The 18,808-nt window shown below is 56.8% G+C and overlaps 1 protein-coding gene across 4 annotated transcripts; it reads left to right on the top strand.

Moving 5' to 3' along the window:
• Positions 1-205: 205 nt before the first annotated feature.
• On the top strand, positions 206-18,448 carry MLXIPL (MLX interacting protein like). 4 transcript variants are annotated; one of them, XM_037154736.2, is made up of 17 exons: positions 206-622; positions 4,553-4,659; positions 8,452-8,534; positions 8,698-8,787; positions 9,082-9,126; positions 9,666-9,867; positions 9,989-10,069; positions 13,276-13,445; positions 14,690-15,218; positions 15,468-15,535; positions 15,613-15,760; positions 15,914-16,026; positions 16,119-16,238; positions 16,404-16,531; positions 16,611-16,759; positions 17,236-17,436; positions 17,678-18,448. In XM_037154736.2, exons 1-17 carry the CDS (start codon positions 324-326, stop codon positions 17,794-17,796), a joined length of 2,652 nt encoding a protein of 883 aa, XP_037010631.2. In that variant the 5' UTR covers positions 206-323; the 3' UTR covers positions 17,797-18,448. The 4 variants fall into 4 exon arrangements, with proteins under 4 accessions (XP_037010631.2, XP_037010630.2, XP_037010634.2 ...); XM_037154735.2 differs by having other exon boundaries at positions 207-622; positions 15,610-15,760; XM_037154737.2 differs by having other exon boundaries at positions 215-622; positions 15,610-15,760; positions 16,611-16,734; positions 17,307-17,436.
• The last annotated feature ends 360 nt before the right edge of the window (positions 18,449-18,808 follow it).

Here is an 18,808-nt window from a genome sequence, read left to right as displayed (position 1 = left end):
GGTGTGCATGACTTATAATCGAATCCTGAGACATCTTTTGGGCTAAGTAGGGCGGTTCCACCAAAGTCCAAGTGGTCACAGCAGAAGGAACAGCGTTTGGGAAGGTAGGGACTTACTCCTCAAAGGGGCTCCGGAGTGCTCCCACGTGACGTTTTATTTTAATTTAAGCCCCGCCTCTGTCCACTCCCTCACGCGGAGTACTCACGGCCCCGCCTCCTCCAGCAACCTACCGGGACAGAGGGGCGGGGCGATGCTAATGAAGTCTGTCGGGCCACAGTAGCAGCCGTGCGGCTCCACCAAGCCTAGGAGAGGGGGCAGCAGCGATGGCCCTGACCGGGACGCTGGCCGGTCTGGCCGCGGGTTTGCAGGGCCCACGGGTCGGCCCCAGCCCGGACTCGGACTCAGACACAGACTCGGAGGACCCAAGTACCCGCCGCAGCGCCGGCGGGCTGCATCGTTCACAGGTCATCCACAGCGGTCACTTCATGGTGTCGTCTCCGCACAGCGACACGCTGACCCGGCGGCGGGACCAGACAGGGCCCGTGGGACTCGCCGACTTCGGGCCGCGCAGCATCGACCCCACACTTACTCGTCTCTTCGAGTGCATGAGCCTGGCCTACAGGTGAGGGCGGCTCCTGGGCCCGACGGCCTCAGCCCTCCATGGCGGGACCACGCACTGGGGCCCCGGACACCCCGCCCGTCCCGAACCTTGGTCCCTGGCTGTTCTCCAAGACTATGGGCACATCCTGGATTCCCCCTCCTCCCACCCTGAGCGTCCTCTGACCCTGGCTCAGGCTGCTGATCCCCAATGGGCCCGCGCACCTTCTGCTTCTTACCCTCACAACCATCACTCTCCCCAGGGCACAGACCGCCTGCCCTCCACCTTGACCTCCGTAGGCCCACCGGGGCCCCCTCCCCATCCCCACTCCTCTGCTCACAAAGATGCCAAGGCATCCCTCGTGCTCCCAGGACCCTAAACCATCCTGTCACCCCCCCACCTGGGGGCCACTGTACCCGATCACCTGCAGCCTTCCACACACCGCAACAGTCCCAGTCCACACTAACTCTATTTCTGCACCCTCGCGATTCGCCTCTTGCCAAACGGTTATCCCAATTCGTTGCCAACCGTTGATTGAAATCCAGTTTCTCATCCTGCACCCTCCCCCCCCCACCAATTGCCAGGACACCTGTTTTTGACCTGCCAGGTCGAGGGTGGCATGAAGAGGATTCTCCAGGTGGACCCAGGGGGACACATCTTGCAGAGCTTCCCAGCCGTGGCCGGGCAGGGGGTGCTGCAGGCCCTGAAGGGCTGGTGCCCTGGAGGCCTGGGCTCCCATACCCCAGTCCCGGCTGAGGCTGGGCGCCTAAGACCTCTTGCTTGGTGCACTGCAGAGAGCAGCCACTTGGCTCCAGCTCCATGCCTGCGTCCCTGGGGAGGGTGCGAACCTGGGTCCTGGCCCACTGCCCTGGAGCAAAGTTCCCCAGAGCTGAGGGGCCAGGATAAATTATCAACGGAAAACCACAGGGTATAAAGGGGGATCGGCAGGCCTTGATCTTTTCTCTGCAAATATTCCTTTTCCTCCAAGGCACTCCTCCCCTTCAGAGAACTGTTGTCTACAGACCAGCACTTGCCGCGCTCTGACCGGGAGCCGGAACTGGGGTGGGGATTGCTAGGGAGTGTTGCCCACCCCCAAAAGTGGCAGCCCAGCCACGACCCCATTGGCTGGAGGCATGTAACCTTGGCCCTCAAGCTCTGGCCCCGGGCCCAGGTCATGTTGCAACCTGACCGTCTGAGGCACCAGACCAATGTGGAAAGTTCAAATTCCCAGCCCCTCCACCCCCTGCCCCACCCCAATCACAGACCGCCGGAGCAGGGCATTTAAGGTCCTGGTACACTGAGAATGGGCACCCCTCCTCCCCAGGCTCCCTCAGGGTCTCCCCATTTCCCACTCACTCTCAATTTCAGCTTCTCACTTTATACTACACACCTCTACCTGGGTCGGCTAATGTGCAACCCCCACCCCAGACCATGGGTGTCCAAAAGGGGAGGTTCAGGGGAGGTGGCAAGGTAGGGGATAGAGCGGATTCCAAGAAATGCTCCCACTAAGAGGTGGGAGGTGGCGTTATCCCAGTCAGGGGCAGCTGGGATGGAGAGTGCTGTGCTTTCTCCCTGAACACCCAGAATATTCACTCCCTCTGGCCTGCTCCAGGGATAGAGGTGGCTTAGTACTAGAGGAGCCTTTGGGTCCTTCCATTTGACAGAGTAAAAACTGGGGCTCAGACTGGGACAGTGTTTTAGCCCTCTTTTAAAGAAAAAAAAAGATTTTATTTATTTATTTTCAGAGAAAGAGAGGGAGAGAAACATCACTGTGTGGGTGCCTCTCATGCATCCCAAGCTGGGGATCTGTCCAGCAACCCAGGCATGTGCCCTGACTGGGAATCGAACCAGCAACCCTTTGGTTTGCAGGCTGGCACTCAATCCACTGACTTGCACCAGCCACGGCTCTGTTTTAGCCCTTGAGGACCCTCATTATAGGGTTCCCTGGAGGGGAGAGGATTGTGGAAGCAATCTCTAGGGTGCCCCTAGAGAGCGAGTAGATGGGATAGGACAGTAAGGCAGAGGTCTAGAGGTACTGGGAGAAACTGGCCAGCTTGACACAGAGGACAGCTTGGGGATGCCTGGCCAGCTTTCACCATCAAAAGGGCAGTGTGGGCAGAGGAAGGACTTCTCTTCTGGGAGGAACCGCATGTTCCATGGTTCTGTGGGTGGAAGCCCCAGGGAGGCAGGTTCTAGAAGTTCCAAGAACACACTTACTCACGTCAGAGCTGGCCAGAGCTATAATCAGAGCTCTGGAAAGAATGGCCTCAGGGAAGTAGGGGAATAAGCTGGACCCTGTCAAGGAGACTTTAAGAGAATTGCTACAAGGTAGAGATGTGTGGGTAGGAGGAACTGGACTAGCAGTTCTGAGTTATCCCCCTCCCATCCCCAAGACTCAGATTTTCTACTGGTCAGGAGCAGTCCTTGAACCCTGGCCTCAGGCTTTTTGCTCCAGGTTGGGCCCCTCTCCTTCCCTCCCAGCCAACAGGTCCAGCACCTTTCCTCCTGGGCTTAGATGTTGTCACTGTTTCATCTCCCCTACCTGGCCACAAGCACTATAACCTCAGGAACAGGAAGGGCAGCAAGGGGCCCCTGGGCACTGGGTGATCAGAGTGGGTTGGAAGGTTGCTGGGATACAGGTGGGGCCGTTAAACTCAGGAGGCTACTTCCCTCCCCATCAAGTGCTACAAAAGAAACTGGCCCAGGAGAGGTGAGAGTGCCCCTCCCCCCCCCAACTTCTCCAGACAGATGGTGTTTATCTAACTTAAGAGAGAGGGGGCCAGCCAGCAGGCCTGTGTACTTAAGCTATGTACCCTATTTGGGTAATGAGGCCTGGTGTGCCTCGGAGCTTGGAGACCAAAGAGGAGAGGGGACCCAGTGACCCGTGCACTGGGGCTTCAGGAGTCAGACTGCCACCCACCCACCTCTTACCCCCAGGATGAGGGAGAGGCTCCAGGAGACAGTAGGTATACTGTTCTGCAAGACTAAGCCTTGAGGCCTCAGCCTTCTGTGTGAGTAAGGGTTGGAGAAGGTATGCCAGAGGGGACTGGTATACATGAAGAGGGAAGGACAAGCAGGGGTCTAAGACCCTGAACATCCTAACCTCCTAGGTCAGCTCCCTGGAGGTGGCAGACTTGGCCTGTGCCTAGCAGGACCCTGAAGGTCAAGCCCCTCAGCTGTGTAGAGCCCTTTCAGCTCATGGATTTGATTGACTGCTAGGGTCAGGGTCAGGGTGCTGGCTCCCTATTGCTCACCACTCCACCATCCTAGCCACCTTCCTTTGGACCCTAATAGTACTGTCTTGGGCACATACATTCCTGAGAAGGGGCACACCTTCCAGCTCAGTCTGGATTGCCAGCCCAGGATTCTGGGCTGGGCAGACACCAGAAGGGCAATGAAAATGTGGTGACTGACTGCTTGGAGCTCACCTCAGGGGAAGAGGCCTCCTCTCCACCCAGACAAACCTTGCCCATCCCCTGGACCTGAGGAGACCAGCAAGACTGGCAAAGAAAAAGCCCAAGTGAGTCTCTGCCATGTGGTCCTGGGCATGTCCCTTTGCCTTCCTCATCCTCAGTTTCCTTCAGTAAGAGCTGTATCTCAGAACCCACCCTAGTTGCCTGTGAGGCCGCTGGGTGTTACCGTAATGAGGACTAAGCTAATATATATCTCCCAGTCCCGGCCTTCGTTCTCATAGTAGATTAGCAAGCACATCTCACCAAAGAACACAAGGTCCCCTAGTGGGGACCCAGCAGGGTGCTTTAAAGGCTACACCTTCAGGAACAGGATTTCAGGCAGGTTAGAATGAGGAGCAAGATTTGAGAGAGTCCCTCAAATTGCCCACCATAGAGAGTGCCTAGTTCATGAGAAGGGTGTAGGGCCAGCCCCTGCAGAAGCCCCCTTCAATCTTCCCCTTTCTTTGCCACCCCCGCTGACCCAGGCCTCTCCCTCTGACAGTGGTAAACTGGTGTCTCCCAAGTGGAAGAATTTCAAAGGTCTCAAGCTGCTCTGCCGAGACAAGATCCGCCTCAACAATGCCATCTGGAGGGCCTGGTATATCCAGTGTGAGTGGGCACATGGGCGTGCCCAGTGGAAGGGCTGCAGTAGGGTGTGGGGTGGGGACATCGGGGAGGAGGGGTGGCTGCCCAGGAACCCCCAGCTAGCATCAACAGAGTGCTTTGGGGGAGGCCACCAGCACCAGCACCCTGGACGACTTCTGACCCCCAGAGAGTCTTGGGGAATGTGTCTCTAAGAGCGCTCTCATTCTTGGAAGTCCTACTGTGGGCAGAGATTTGATGGGCAGTTCAAGGCTCATTCTGCATCCCATTAGTGTTAGGTGTTAGACACGATCTGGGTCAATCCCGTCACTTTGCAAATGGGGAAACTAAGGACCCTGCATGGGTTTCTTCTAGCTATTCATTAAAGTACTTACTAAACCCCCACCAAATGCCCCCAGTGGAATTTTGTGGGAGCAAGCCCAGAGAGGCCATGTGGTAGAGTGGAAGGGACTCCAGACTTGGAGTACACAGAGCTGGTTTCCCACCCTGTTTCTGCCCTTGCTGGCTGTGTAATAGCAGGCAAGTTGTCTAACCTCTCTGAACCTATTTCCTCAACTGTAGATGAGGCCAATAGTCCCACTTTTCAGGACTGATGTGGAAATAATGGGTGTGAATAGGCCTGGCGCAAAGTGCTCAGTGAATGACGGTTGAATCTGAGGTACCCTTAAGAAGGTCATGGTCATTCATTTGGGGATACAAGACCTCCCCACCTTGCCCCCTGGCAAGGCAGCAGAGGCTGAGGGGCATCAGACTAGTTGGCCCTGTGTAGGGACCTCATCAAGCTCAGTTAGGTCCCGCCGTGCAAAGGCTACCGGAAACAGATGGTCCAGGGGGACGACACACCGTGTTCTCTGCACAGGCCTCACTAGATTGCATGTAGGCAGAGAGAGGGAGTGTTTTTGGTTCTATTCATCTATGTGTCTAGCACTTTCATAAATCATCTTATTTGAGGCTTCCTAGCAACCTTGGGAAATAAGTATTATTACCCTCATTTTATACATGAGCAAGTGAGGCCCAGAAGGCAAGTGACTTGCTCAGGGTCACGGAGCATAAAAGGAGCAGAGCTGTGGCTGGGAAGTCCTGGGCTGTCCAACTCTGGACCCAGCACTCCTTGCACTGAACCCTCCTGGCTGACTCCCAGTCCTCACCTGGGAACCGGCCTGCCTGCACGGGGAAGCTGGTGGGCTCGGGGAATCAGTATCATTGTCTGTCTCCTCCTCCCTACAAAGCTGGTCGGAGTGCAAACCCAGGGCGCTCATTCAGACAGACCTTGGTCTCCAGCTGTTGTACAAGCTGCTGGAAGGACCCCAGGTTCTGAGTTAGACAGAGGAGGATTTGAATCAAGTTCTAGGATGTCCTAGCTACGTGTACTTCCAGCCTTCCCTAGCCGAAGCTTGCTCTTTGGTACATTGGCCATAACAATAGGTCCCACTGCTGAGGTCTGCTGTGAGTTTTCATTGTGATCCCATTTCCGCACCAGGCGGACACACACAAGGGCTCGCTGAGGGTGAGCCCTGGGGTCTGTCACTGCTATTTCTGTAATAACAAGAGCATGGGCAGGCGGAGAACAAATGTTGGCTCCTCCTCCTCCCTGAGCACCCTAGGTTTGGAGGCGGGCTTCAGAAAACTCGGGGGGGGGGGGAGGAATAGGAGAGAGGTGTGGCCACTGCTGGAGGGCTGCCTGTCTCATCCCAAGCTCACCCTGCACCTGCCACTGTTCTGCAGGCTCCTGGCCTCCAGGACCCCTTCTTTTTTCCCCCAATCCGCTCAATTTCCTCTGAGTTGCCAAAGCACTGGGCCCCTTTCATGGGCAGGCTCTCCACCTGATATTAGCACTTATTCCTTCTTGACCCAGAGTCATCCGTGGATTCTGTCCCAGCATCTACTCCTGTATAAGTGCAAGGGGCTAGGTTGCTGCATGAATGGATGGATTTCTCACGGTTAAGTAAAGCCTGCCCTTTTGTGGAGAGCACAGTGCCCCTGGATGGGGGAGGGGCTAGTTGGCCAGACCTGCTCCTCTCTGACTCTCCCAGGCCCCTGGGCAAACTTACTCTTTCCCGGTGCTCATTTCCTCATCTGCAAAGCCAGGCAGATGCTCTTTGAGACCCTTAACCCTGCAGGAGTCCACGCACCTAAGGGCCTATTCTTTTGTTTTCTATCCGAGCTGGGCTCAGTAACCCTCCCCAGTCTCATAGGGATCATTTTGGAGAATGACGTTTAGGGCAGAACTTTGTAAATGATGTTGGAGTCCCAAGAAACTCCATGTTTGGGTAGTCCCGCTCCTCTGTGTCAGTTGTCCCAGAGGAAGTTTGCTGAGGGCTCAGCAGGATGGGCCACCACGGGCACCCCGAAGTCCTTTTGTCAAGACTGCCAGAAGAAGTCACTGCCCAGGGCTTTGAAGGCCTGCTCTGTGCCAGATGCAGGGATTCTGGTCAACAGGGCACAATTCCCGCTTTCACTCCCTGTGGGGAGGGCGGCATGCAGAAAAATAGTCAAGGAAGGTGGAGATAGAGGCAGACGTGACCAGGCGGGTTCAGACGAGGGAAGGCTTCTCTGGGCTCTCCCGGCACGTTGGCAGGTGAGCACGAGGCGGAAAAACAATAAGAGGGTGGGCTGTGTGGGGAAGCTGTTGGCTTGAAGATGGGATATATGGAGACAGAAGGGCAGAAGAAGCATGGGACTGGTTGTGGAGGGTGGAAAGCCAGGCTTGGGGATGTGGGCTTTATGGTGGAGGTTTAGGGAGCCCTGGAGGGATTCCGGCCTGAACTGTGCCGTAGGAAGAATTGACCTGGCTGCAGCAGGAAGGCGGGCTGGAAAGTGTGAGACAGGTCAGAGAGGTTAAGGTGAGAAATGACACCAGACTAGGAAATGACAGTGAGAATATGGAGGGGAGGGTACACTGGAAGCAAGGTCATACATCCTTGGGATTAAGATGGTTAGTCTGTGGATTAGACAGGAATCTGGGAATCTGGGAGTTTTAGTGACTAGGAGGCAGTGCTGGCTTCCCAGAGGAGACGCAGGCTGGGGAGGGAATTTCCCAAACACCGGAGAGTGGCAAGTTTTGGGACATCCTAGTGGAAGGTCCAGAGGCAACTGGGAAGTGGGTCTGAAGCTGGAAAGGGGCAGGATGAGAATGGGTCGGGGGTGGGCGTGGGGGCAGGTGCTGAGTGACAGGAGGGGAAGATGAGATTGGGAGGTGTAGAGGCAGAGGTGGCAAGTGACAACCCTTCTGGAGTTTGGAAGGAAAGCCAAGGGGAGAGCAAAAGGGTTAGATTGTTGGGTAGCCTAGGGAAGGGGAAGGTTTGGGAGGTAAAGGAGAACCTGGAGTGTGTATACAAGCACAAAGGAAAGAGCCTGGAGAGAGATCAGGGCTAGAGACAGGGAAGGGAGGGGCGGAGGTGAACAAGGGCTCAGGAAGGTGGCCTAAAGTGGGCAAGGCATGGCTCTCTGAGCTCAGAGTGAGCTGTGCCAAGAAGCCTGAGGCAGGGCACAAAGGGCTCCGGGCCGCAGGCCTGCCAGTCTAACCAGGATGTTCTAGGGACAGCTCACTCCCCGTGGTTCCCATCCCATTCGGCAAGCACTGCTTTCACACCTATTAGGCTGGGTTAGTTTCACAGAGTTGCGCAGAAGAGGAAGATTTGGTAGCACTAGAGAAGGTGGGAGGACTTCCTGGAGGAGGTGGCACTTCATCTGAGCATTGAAGGCCAGGCAGAATCCCGTAAGGTGACACAAGTTCCAGTCCCCTTGGGGTGAAAGAAGAGGGAGCTAGGCACCTCTGACCTGGTCCCCTTCTTTCAGATGTGGAGACAAGGAAGAGCCCCGTGTGTGGTTTCGTGACCCCCCTGCAGGGGCCTGAGGCTGATGAGCACCGGAAACCAGAGGTAGCTGAGACTCAGGGAACCACGGTCCACCTGCCTCCCCACCAGACCCGACCCCTCACTCCAGTTTCTCTCCGCACTGGGCCGGACCAGCCCAGACCGGGACTGAGTGAGGGGTGCAGCCAGTGCGACCTTTCAAACTGAGCCTCCTCCCCACCTTCTGCAGGCCGTCATCCTGGAGGGAAATTACTGGAAGAGGCGCATCGAGGTGGTGATGCGCGAGTACCACAAGTGGCGCATCTACTACAAGAAACGGGTCAGTTGGGGCCCCAGGGAACGCCCTAGACCTTTCCCCCTGCCGGTGCTTGGCCACTGCTTCTCTTCGAAGACCCCTAGAGGAGCTCCCCCAACCTCCGACCCCGCCCTCCTTTAAGACCCAGGCTGACTGCGCCACCGTGTGGCTATTCTTGCAATCTTCTTACTTCCCAGGGCGGAGGAGCTCCTTAAGGGAAGTGGGAGATCCTTGTTTTGGGGGAGCTTGTGAGACCTTGGCGGGGGTTGATAGAAGTGGGGCAAAGAATCCAGTGTTCACGTCTCTGTGTTTCTGCAGCTCCGTAAGTCCAGCAGGGAAGGGGATCTCCTGGCCCCAAAGCAGGTGGGTGCTCTCTAGAGCCAGAAAATCGACAGCTTCCCTCTGGGAGCAAAGCAGTGGTGAAAAAGGCTAGGGTGTGAGGGCGGGGAATGAGGGGAGTGGGCATGGCCCCCATCCTCTGGTTTATTAATTGAGCCCTTCTCCCCTTGGAGGAGTGGTGGGAAGATCCTAAGCCTTTTGGTTGACTGAGCAAGTGGTGGGGAGTCATGGAGGAATAAAGGCTCCTAAAATGTCGGGCCCCTGGCAGGAAAAAGTATAGAAGGCTGGAGGAGTACCTGTATTTATCTCCTCAGTAGCCCTCCCGGTGTACCTCTTTCGGGTAGTTGTTAAAGGCCAAAGGGGCGACCCTAGCCTTCCAGGCAGCAGACTGGGTCCGACAGGCCCTCTGGCAGATTGCCACCTCGCCAATTCATCCCCCGGCGGGGGGGGGGGGGCGGCGATATGGAAGGGCCAGGGCAGTGGGCCGCCCCTGCGCCCCCACTCTGAGGAGAAGCAGGAGCAGCGGCACCCTCGCGCTGCTACCGCCGCCTCTGTCTCCCTAGACTGATGGGGAGTGGCAGCCACCGGAGGGATGGCCTGAGCAGCTCTTCTCCAGCGTGGTGCCTGTGCTGCTGGGGGGCCCAGCAGAGGAGCCCGGTGGGCGGCAGCTGCTGGATCTCGGTTCCTTTTTGTCGGACATCTCCGACACGCTCTTCACCATGACCCAGCCCAGCTCCACACCCCTGCAGCTGCCGCCCGAGGACGGTGAGGCCTGTTCCTGGGAAAGGAGGCCTGTGAGAATCAGGCAGCGAAGGGAGGGTGGCCCAGGACAGGTGTGCCCATTCCAGCTTCCCGCTGCTCCTGACCTCACCGGTGCCCCTTCCAGCGTACATCGGCAATGCTGACATGATCCAGCCGGAACTGACACCTCTGCAGCCCAGCCTGGATGACTTCATGGAGATCTCAGGTGGGGCAGGCCCCGCCCCTGGGGTGGAAGGGCAGGGTCAGTGTGAGGAGAGCCCCATGTTGACCTCAGACCAGCTCCATGCCCCTCTGGAAGAGCAGATAGTCTGGGTGATGTCTGAGGGGTTTTCCTGATGTCCCATTTGTCTGGCCTTGGGATGAAGTTGGCATGGCCTCAGGTGGGAGCAGGGCCAGGCCCAGTACCTGCACAGGGGACAGGGAACCAGAGTCATCGAAGCGTTAGACTCTGGGAGCTCCCAGGAGAGTGGCAGACGCTGGCACTCTTTAAGGGGGCAGAGGAACTGTGATTTGTTTGGGTTTATTTACTTATATAATTCATTTAAAAACTTTATTAAATAACATTTCAAACATACAAATAGAGGGAGACAGTTCAATGAACCCTCATGTACTGTACCCATGGTGATGTACCCATCACCAATTTCGATATTCATCAACTCTTGGCCAGTCTTGTTTTATCTAGACATCACCCATTTCTCCTCTTCTATTTTTTTTAAAGATTTTTATTTATTTTATCTTTAGAGGGGAAGGGAAGGAGAGAGGGAGAGAAATATCAATGTATGGTTGCCTCTCAAGTGTTCCTTGCTGGGAACTGGCCTGCATCCCAGGCATGTGCCCTTACTGGGAATCAAACTGCGATCCTTTGGTTCGTAGGCCTGTGCTCAATCCACTGAGCTACACCAGCCAGGACCTATTTTATTTTTAAGAAAATCCCAGGAATTATATCTAGTAAAGCATTTTTAGTATGTTTCCCTGCCTCTCTTTCCTGACCCCAGGGCCACCAGGTCACAGGAGTAAATCCTTCCAGAGATGCTCATGTCTGTGTAAAATGAGCACACGTGGATAAATGTCTTTTTTTCTATAGTAGACATGCCCACATTGCTTTCTTCACATAGCTTAGATCTTGAAGACTGCTCCTGATATTCATACACTTAGGGGACTTCATGGCCATTATAAGGATCAGGCAGACATCGGGGCTCAGCCAAGGCCGAGGGGCAAGGGGTTCCTGGGATAAAGGCTTAGTTTCCGTGACCCATTCACTCCTTCCCCACAGGGTCCTGGGCCTGTCAGTCAAGAGGTGGAGGCCTATGGGGCGGGGACTAGGGAATGAGGAACCACCCCCATCCCTGCCTCAGCCCTGGACAGGGGTGGGGGCTGAGGGGGCAGAAGTGTTGATGGCAGTGCCCTGGGAGCAGACCAGCCTGGGAGGGCTGAGGCCCTGCCTGGGCACGCAGACCCCCGCCACAGGTAGGAGCTGAACCACCCCCACTCCAGGATCTGGGCGAAACCTGGGGCTAGGAAGTGACTTCCCTCAGCCCAGCCCTGCTGGGGTGGGGGTCGAGTGTGGGCAACCTGTTGTAGGGGGTGGCATGCAGAAGAGATGGCTAGTGTGGCCCCTGCGGTGCTCCATGCACTTGGAGGGCAAGGAACATTAGGGCTACCTGGGCTGCCTCTTTGATTATCCCCACGATAATCCTCCTCACTTGAAAGGAAACCCAGTGAGGTGGCTGGAGAGGGCAGGGCTCAGTGAGGGGTAAGGGGCTTGGTGAGGGTGCTCAGAGGAGGGGAGGCGGCTCGGGTAAGAGAAGTGTGCTGGGAGAGGATGGCAGGTCTGTGGAGGGAACAGAGACTGGGGAGAGACTCGGTGGGTGGCTACAGCTAGGAAGCAGTGTCTTTCAAGGCCGGGTGAAGACACATCCATAGTCTCAGATACAGGGATGGTGGTGACTCAGTGATGAGATGGACCGGCTGCTCCACCTGCCAAGCCCTGGGGAGACAGCAACAGCAGTGAGTAGGGAGCTGCTCTGTGGCCCTCAGCATCCTGGGACCAGACCCAGGACGAAGCTGGTTCCAGAGCCTAGGCTTCAAGGGGCCTCATGAGGAGACCCATGGTCCCTGGGGGCTGGAGAATGAAGGATCAGTAACTGCGCACCCTCTGCCACCCAGTCCCTTCGTTAAAAGGAAGCGGCAGGACAGCAAGAAGATCCCTTATGACTGTGGCTGAGAAAACACATGCATACGCAAAGATGTGGGCACAGGGCAGGTATGCATGTGCCCAGCAGCTCACATCAGGGCAGGTGCACACAGACCTAGAGCTACAGACAGTGGGACGGACAGGGAGACAGACAGGTGCTGCTAGAGACCACACACTGACAGGTGTAGTTGGCTGCCCAGTGACATGTGGGCCCCAGAGTCACATAAGATGTACACGTAGGTATGACCCCTGTCAGGCTCAAGGTTTGGTGTGGTATTTTCTGTCCCACTCCTGGGTCTCCTTCGAAGGGGCCCTCCACAGAGAGGCCTTACCAGCTCTGTTGGCTGGGGGTCTGGGGCCCATCAAGGCTCACGGGGTTGGGTCTGACCAGACTAGGAGGCCTTGGGAGCCGGTACAGACTGAAGGCTGGTCAGGGTCAGAGAAAGGTGCCCGGAAGGGAGCGGGCAGGCGGGCGGCACCCAGGCCCGGGATGTGGTCAGGCCACAGCAGCTGCTTCCCAAAACCAGAATAGCCCGGGGTTTACACAATCTGCACCTCAAACAATCTGGCTGCCTCCTCCCCACCAACTCTTCCCAGCTTTCCAGAACCCCCTCACTCCAGCCCCACTCTGAGACCATCCTCTGACCCCTGCTATCATCCCCTTAGCTCCTTCACCCCACTCCTGGATTCGACCACTGAGGCCCTGCTTGTTGGCCTTCCAGCAAACCAACTTGTCCCGCAGATGCACCGACTGCCTGACCCCTCTCACCCCTAACTCACCTCTTGAACTCTTGTCGCCCTGGGGCTCCTCCTGTGGACCTCACCCCTTTCCCTTCCTGGCATACCCTATTACCCTCCCCTAATCCTAGGTCCCCAGCAGGGCTGGTGACAACAGTATACAAGGGGAGGGTCCAGGCCTGGGGATGGGAATGGGGGACCTTGTGAGCCAAATGTGGGGCTCAGCGGGAGGCTGACTTCTGGAGTCCTACTCATATCCCTGCACAGTCCCCTGCTGTCTCTCACCCGGGCCCGTCCCACCCGAGCTCATGTTGCTGCTTCCCCTGAGTGAGACAGAAACTCTCCCAGTTTCACAATCTCCTGTGGAAGCCCCCCCTCCCCAGCCCAGCCTGGGGACAGGGCACGAGGCCCGATCTCCTCCCACAGCCTCCGGCCATGGCCTTCGCCCTAACTGCTGCCACTCTGTGTCTGAGTTACAGATTTCTTCACCAGCTACCGTCCCCCACAGACAGCCACGCCTGCGAACTTCCTGGAGCCCCCCAGCTTCAGTCCCATGGCTGACTCCCTTTTCAGCAGTGGGATTCCGGGCTCAGAGGTGCCCCCTGCCTCCTTGGGCGTGACTCACCTCTCAGAGCATCACCACTTGCAGGTGAGCTCCTTGCACTCCACCCAGCTCACCTGTCCATGTCCAGGAGGTATTCTGGGTACTTTCTGGGTGCCCAGTCCTGTGTTTGTTTGGTCCACCCAGTGAGGCTGGAGGGGCAGAAAGACCCCTGAAGGGTGAGAATCATCTGGGGAGGAAAGACCCTCATGAAACAGAACTGACAAGACGGCTATGGGGTAGTTAGGCTGAGGGCAGGAAGAGTGTAGAGCAGCACTACCAAGGGCCGGGTTGCTTGTGGAATGCTTCCTGGAGAAGGGGGAGTTCTGGGCTTTAGAGCACATGTCGGGTCTGGACAGAAGAGATCAGTAGAGAGCCAGTCAGATGAGAGAAGCTCAGACGAGTGCACGGAGGCAGCAAACTGAGAGTGTGTGTTTAGAAAACACCAAGTCTACCATTTTGGCTCAAGAACTCCCAGACCCAGTTTGGACGTTATCTCCCTGCTGCTGGGTTAGGTGCCTTTCCCTCCATCAGCAGAGTTTTCAGGCACTATTGCAGTTATTGTTGAGGGGTCTCTGTGCTAGACTAGAAAGTGAGCTCTTTGCTGGAAGGGCTATGTTTTGCTCACCACTTCGTCCTGCATACTTAGCACTGTTCAAACACACCAACAGCACTGGGTAAATGCCCAATAACTGAGCAAGTGAGTGAATGAATGAGTGGATGGATGGATGGGTGTGTTGGTGGATGGACAGATGAGTTGTAGATGGGGCTAGATGCTTAAATGAGTTGGTGTATATACAGGTGGGTGAGTGCTTGGTTGGATGGATGAATGGGCTGATGAATGAATTTGTAGATGAATGAGTAGTTTGGTGGATCAACGAATGGGCTAGTAGGTGGATAAGCAGCTGGTTAATGTATGGTGGATGAATGAAGGAAGTACAGATATAATTAGATGGGTTGGTGAATGGGTTAGTACCTGGTGGACTGGTGGAAAGATAGATGAGCTAGCTCATAGGTGAGAGAGTAAACAGATAGGTGGATGGATGGATGGATGAATTACTTGGTGAATAAGAGTGTGCAGGAAGATTAATACTCTTTCTCGTGTCTAATTTGTGCATAAATGTGTTCCACTGCTTCCCCTTGTTAGATTATAATTTCCCTGGTGTGTGTGCTGACAGGCAGGGATCATTTCTCTTATTTCTCCCGGTGCCCAGTCCAGAGCTCAGCCAGGGCAGGGGGCTGCCTGGGTGGCGACAAAGGCTAATTTTCTCCCCTGCTCTCGGTTCCCTCAGGCTCGGAGCAGCTGCCCTGGCTCCCTGGACTCCAGTGCCTTCCTGAGCTCTGATTTCCTCCTTTCTGAAGACCCCAAGCCTAAATTCCCGCCCCCTCCCCCACCCCTCCCCTTCCCCCAGTACCCTGCCCCCCCTAAAGGGCCTGGCCTTGAGCCCTGTCCGCTCCCCCTCTTCCCTTCCATGGCTCTGCCCCCTGCTGTGCTGCAAGAAGAAACTCTCTTCCCTCCCAGATCCTCCTTCCCTACTGTCCCCCCTGCATCAGGAGTGTCCCCACTGCCTGCTCCCACAACCTTCCCTTCCACCCGACAGCCTGGCCCAGGCCCTGCCCCCGCCGCCTTCCCCATGGACCTTCTACCCTCCGGGTATCCAGAGTCCCCATTTGGGCCTCACTTCACAATACCCCAAGATGTGCAGCCCCAAGGCAAGCCCCCCACCCCACCTCCCAGGGCGCGGAAGCCCAGCCCTCCCACCTTGGCCCCTGGCACTGCTGGGGGCAACAGTTCCTGCCTCACACAGCTGCTCACAGCAGGTGAGATAGGAGGGGCCCGGCTGACAGAGGGAGAGCTGGGAAGCAAATGGGGAAGTGGGAAGCCTGTGGGAGCAGAGGGTGAAGGTTGAGGGGCAGGCTCAGCTGGGGGTGGGGACAGGGTGGTGAGGAATTCTTAAATTCCTCACCACCACGGGTCCTGAACCCGGAACGGGGTGTGGGCTACTAGGAGTGGAGAGATGGGATCTTGGGAGATGACCCCAGAGGCCCTCACAGTCTGCCTGTGCACAGCCAAGCCTGAGCAAGCCCTGAAGCCACCTCCTGTGTCCAGTGCCCTCCTGCGGCCCCCAGAGTCCCCGGTAAGATAGCGTGCAATGGGAGTGGGGGGTAGCCTCAGAGCTTCACCCCAACTCTCCACCCTTCTCCACCCCAGCAGGAGACGGTCCCTGAATTCCCCTGCACCTTCTTTCCCCCGACTCCGGCCCCCACACCACCCCGGCCACCTCTGGGCCAAGCCACACTGGCCCCTCCCAGGCCCCTGCTTGTCCCCAAAGTAGAGCGGCTGTCACCCCCAGCACCCATCGGTAAAGAGGGGTTGCAGGGATTGGAGGACGCTAGAGGTTGGAGGGAGGGGAAAGAAGAGGGGGGTTGATGTCTGGGGCCAGGATGAGAGGGACAGGTCAATGGGACCCTCTCCCCTATGTTGGTCTGTCTGTGGGTCTGTCTGTCTGCCACAGGTGGCGAGCGGCGAGTGTCTGGGGAGCTTGACCTGGCCCCGGGCCCAGGGACTCCGAGGGTCCGAGTCTCTACTCCTCAATCCATCCTGAGCAGGGGTCGTCCAGAAAACAAGGTGGCACTATCCCAGCACCCTGATATCTTTTTGCTACCCCTAAGCGCTCCCACACTCCTTCCTAGGCTCACCCCACTTTCTGCACCCCCAAGACTGAGAACCGGCGCATCACACACATCTCTGCAGAGCAGAAGCGGCGCTTCAATATCAAGTTGGGGTTTGACACCCTGCATGGGCTGGTGAGCACGCTCAGCACCCAGCCCAGCCTCAAGGTGAGCCCCCCAACCCAGGCTGGCACCCCCAGAGCCACAGGGCCCTTCATGGACCGTCCACCTAAGACTAAATCCCAGGGCCGTCTAGATGCCCAGTTGCCTCTTCCCGCCCCCAAGTGTCTCAGTGGGTCCCAGCACCTGAGCCCACACTGGCAATGCCCACAGGTCAGCAAAGCCACGACCCTGCAGAAGACAGCGGAGTACATCACCATGCTGCAGCAGGAGCGGGCGGCCTTGCAGGAGGAGGCCCAGCAGCTACGGGACCAGATTGAGGAACTCAACGCTGCCATTAAGTAGGCAGGGACCTGCAGGTGCTGGGGCAAGGGGGGGCCTACTGCCTGACTCAACACCTGACCCTCCCCATGTCCCCAGTCTGTGCCAGCAGCAGCTGCCAGCTACGGGGGTACCCATCACACACCAGCGCTTCGACCAGATGCGAGACATGTTTGATGATTATGTCCGGACCCGAACGCTGCAAAACTGGAAGTTCTGGGTAGTATCCTCACTTGGCCAGCGGCAGGGTGAGTGCTGCAGCCAGACCGGCTTGTGCCTGGCTGCAGGCTCAGCTTCACAGGCCAGGCAGGGTTTCAGAGCTGCTCCAGTTCTACCTGCTCCTTCCAGGCCTTAGAATCTTGGCCAGCAGTGTTGCCAGTGATGGGCTGGACACAGAGGGAAACTGAGGAAGGGGCCTCTGGGTAGGGGGACTGTAACCTCGCCTACAGAAAGCCCCAGGGGCAGTTTGGGACCTAAACTCTGAGCGGCACAGTGGGCTGGGCCTTGGGGAAGACATGGAATCACTAACCCCCTCACCTGGTCAGGCTCTCAACTGAGCCAGGGCAGGAAGCCCAAGGATAGGGGATGGCCCAGCTCAGAAGGGCCATGGAGGAGCTGGGGGAGGGGGCTGAGCGCCGCAGGATGGGAGGGAGGGTGGCTGCAGTGGGGGGTCCTTGAGGTTCAAGGCTTCACAGTAGCCAGGCCTTTTCCCTGGTTGGGCCAGATGCCAGGGCTACACGTGAAGTGGGTGAGGATACTGGCTGGAAAACAGACCTGCTCCTTGACCCGGGCCAGTTCAGCATCCTCATCCGGCCTCTGTTTGAGTCCTTCAATGGAATGGTGTCCACAGCAAGCTTGCAGAGCCTTCGTCAGACCTCACTGGCCTGGCTGGATCAACACTGCTCCCTGCCTGCTCTCCGGCCAAGTACGTGAGCCAGCTGCCTGCCCAGTGGGATGTCTAGGCCTCAGGGCAGAGGGGTGCACTCTGCTCAGACTCCAGGTTCAGCCTGCCTTCAAAATAGCCTAGAGTTTAGCCATCCCACCATGCTCCAGGACACCTACAGACAGCCATGCAAACTAGCATCTCCCCCTACCTCTTTGTCTTTAGCATTCAAGGGCCGGGCCCTAACCCCAAGAGGTGTCTCTCTCTCTCTCTCTTTTCTTAGCTGTCCTGAACTCCCTCCGCCAGCTGAGCACATCTACCAGCATCCTGACGGACCCAGGCTGTATAGCCGAGCAGGCCACACGGGCAGTTACAGAGGGCACCCCTGGCAAACCGCTGTAGTACTGACCAGACCCTGCCATTCACTCAATTGCCTTGGGGCTACTTTCCTTCTTCTTGCCCCAGGCCCTGGCTGTCCTGTTTCCTGAGAGTGAAGCAGGACCCTAGCCTCTTTCTTACCTCCTGGAAGCCAGGAAGAACTGAGTTCCAGTCTCTGCTCTGCCAGTAACTCACACTGTGACCTAGGAGACTCCTGTTCCCTCTCTGTACCTCCATTGTCCAGTCTGCAAAAAGGGGATAGGGAAGCTTCAGCCAGAAGATGACCCCAAGGCCTCAGCAGCTGTGACACTTGGGGCCTAAACTGGCAACTCAGGGAGCTTGAAGGAGGAGGAAACGGGACAATCCTGTTTCCCTGTCATCCTGCCTGCTCCCCAACAGGGAGGGCGAAGGCCTCTGTCTCTGATCAGAGAAACAAAAAAGGAGGTTCCCTCTCTCTGTTCCTCTGGTAACCTGGGGCGCTGCAGGCCTGGGTGGAGGAGGCTGAGTTCTGATCCCAGGAGGGCGCACAACAGGGGAGGTGGCCAAACCAAAGCAGGCATCGTGTGTGTGTGTGTGTGTGTGTGTGTGTGTGTGTGTGTGTGTGTGTGTGTGTGAGTGAATGCATGTGTGCGGGTTTTGTAAAGAATTCTTGACCAATAAAAATTTAAAATGTTGGGGACTGTCGGTGTACCTTACTCTGGGGTGGAGAGTTGCTTGGCAGTGGGCGGTGGCCTTGAAAGGACCTTAGCTTTTCCTCTGAGCTGGGAAGCCACTGGAGGGTTTTGACTAGAGGTGGGACAAGATCAGATGTTCACTTGTGAACAGGATCCCTCTGGGTGCTGAGTTAAGAATAGGCTGTTGTGGGGCAATGGTGGGAGCAGGGCAGCCAGATTTAGACTGTTGCTGTCATCCAGGAGAGCAATGACACACGTCCCAGAAATCCTCCCTCCCTGGCCAGCAGAGGGTTCAGAGAGGCTCGCCACTTTCCAAGTTGGAAGAGGGCAGAGCTAGTGAACCAAGGAGCAAAAGTGACAGG

Source organism: Artibeus jamaicensis, unplaced genomic scaffold, assembly GCF_021234435.1.
Source record: "Artibeus jamaicensis isolate MK-2021 breed Jamaican fruit bat unplaced genomic scaffold, CSHL_Jam_final contig_1582, whole genome shotgun sequence".
Taxonomy (NCBI): Eukaryota; Metazoa; Chordata; class Mammalia; order Chiroptera; family Phyllostomidae; genus Artibeus; species Artibeus jamaicensis.
Note: the sequence above shows the minus strand (reverse complement) of the source record. Positions and strands in the feature narration are given on the sequence as shown.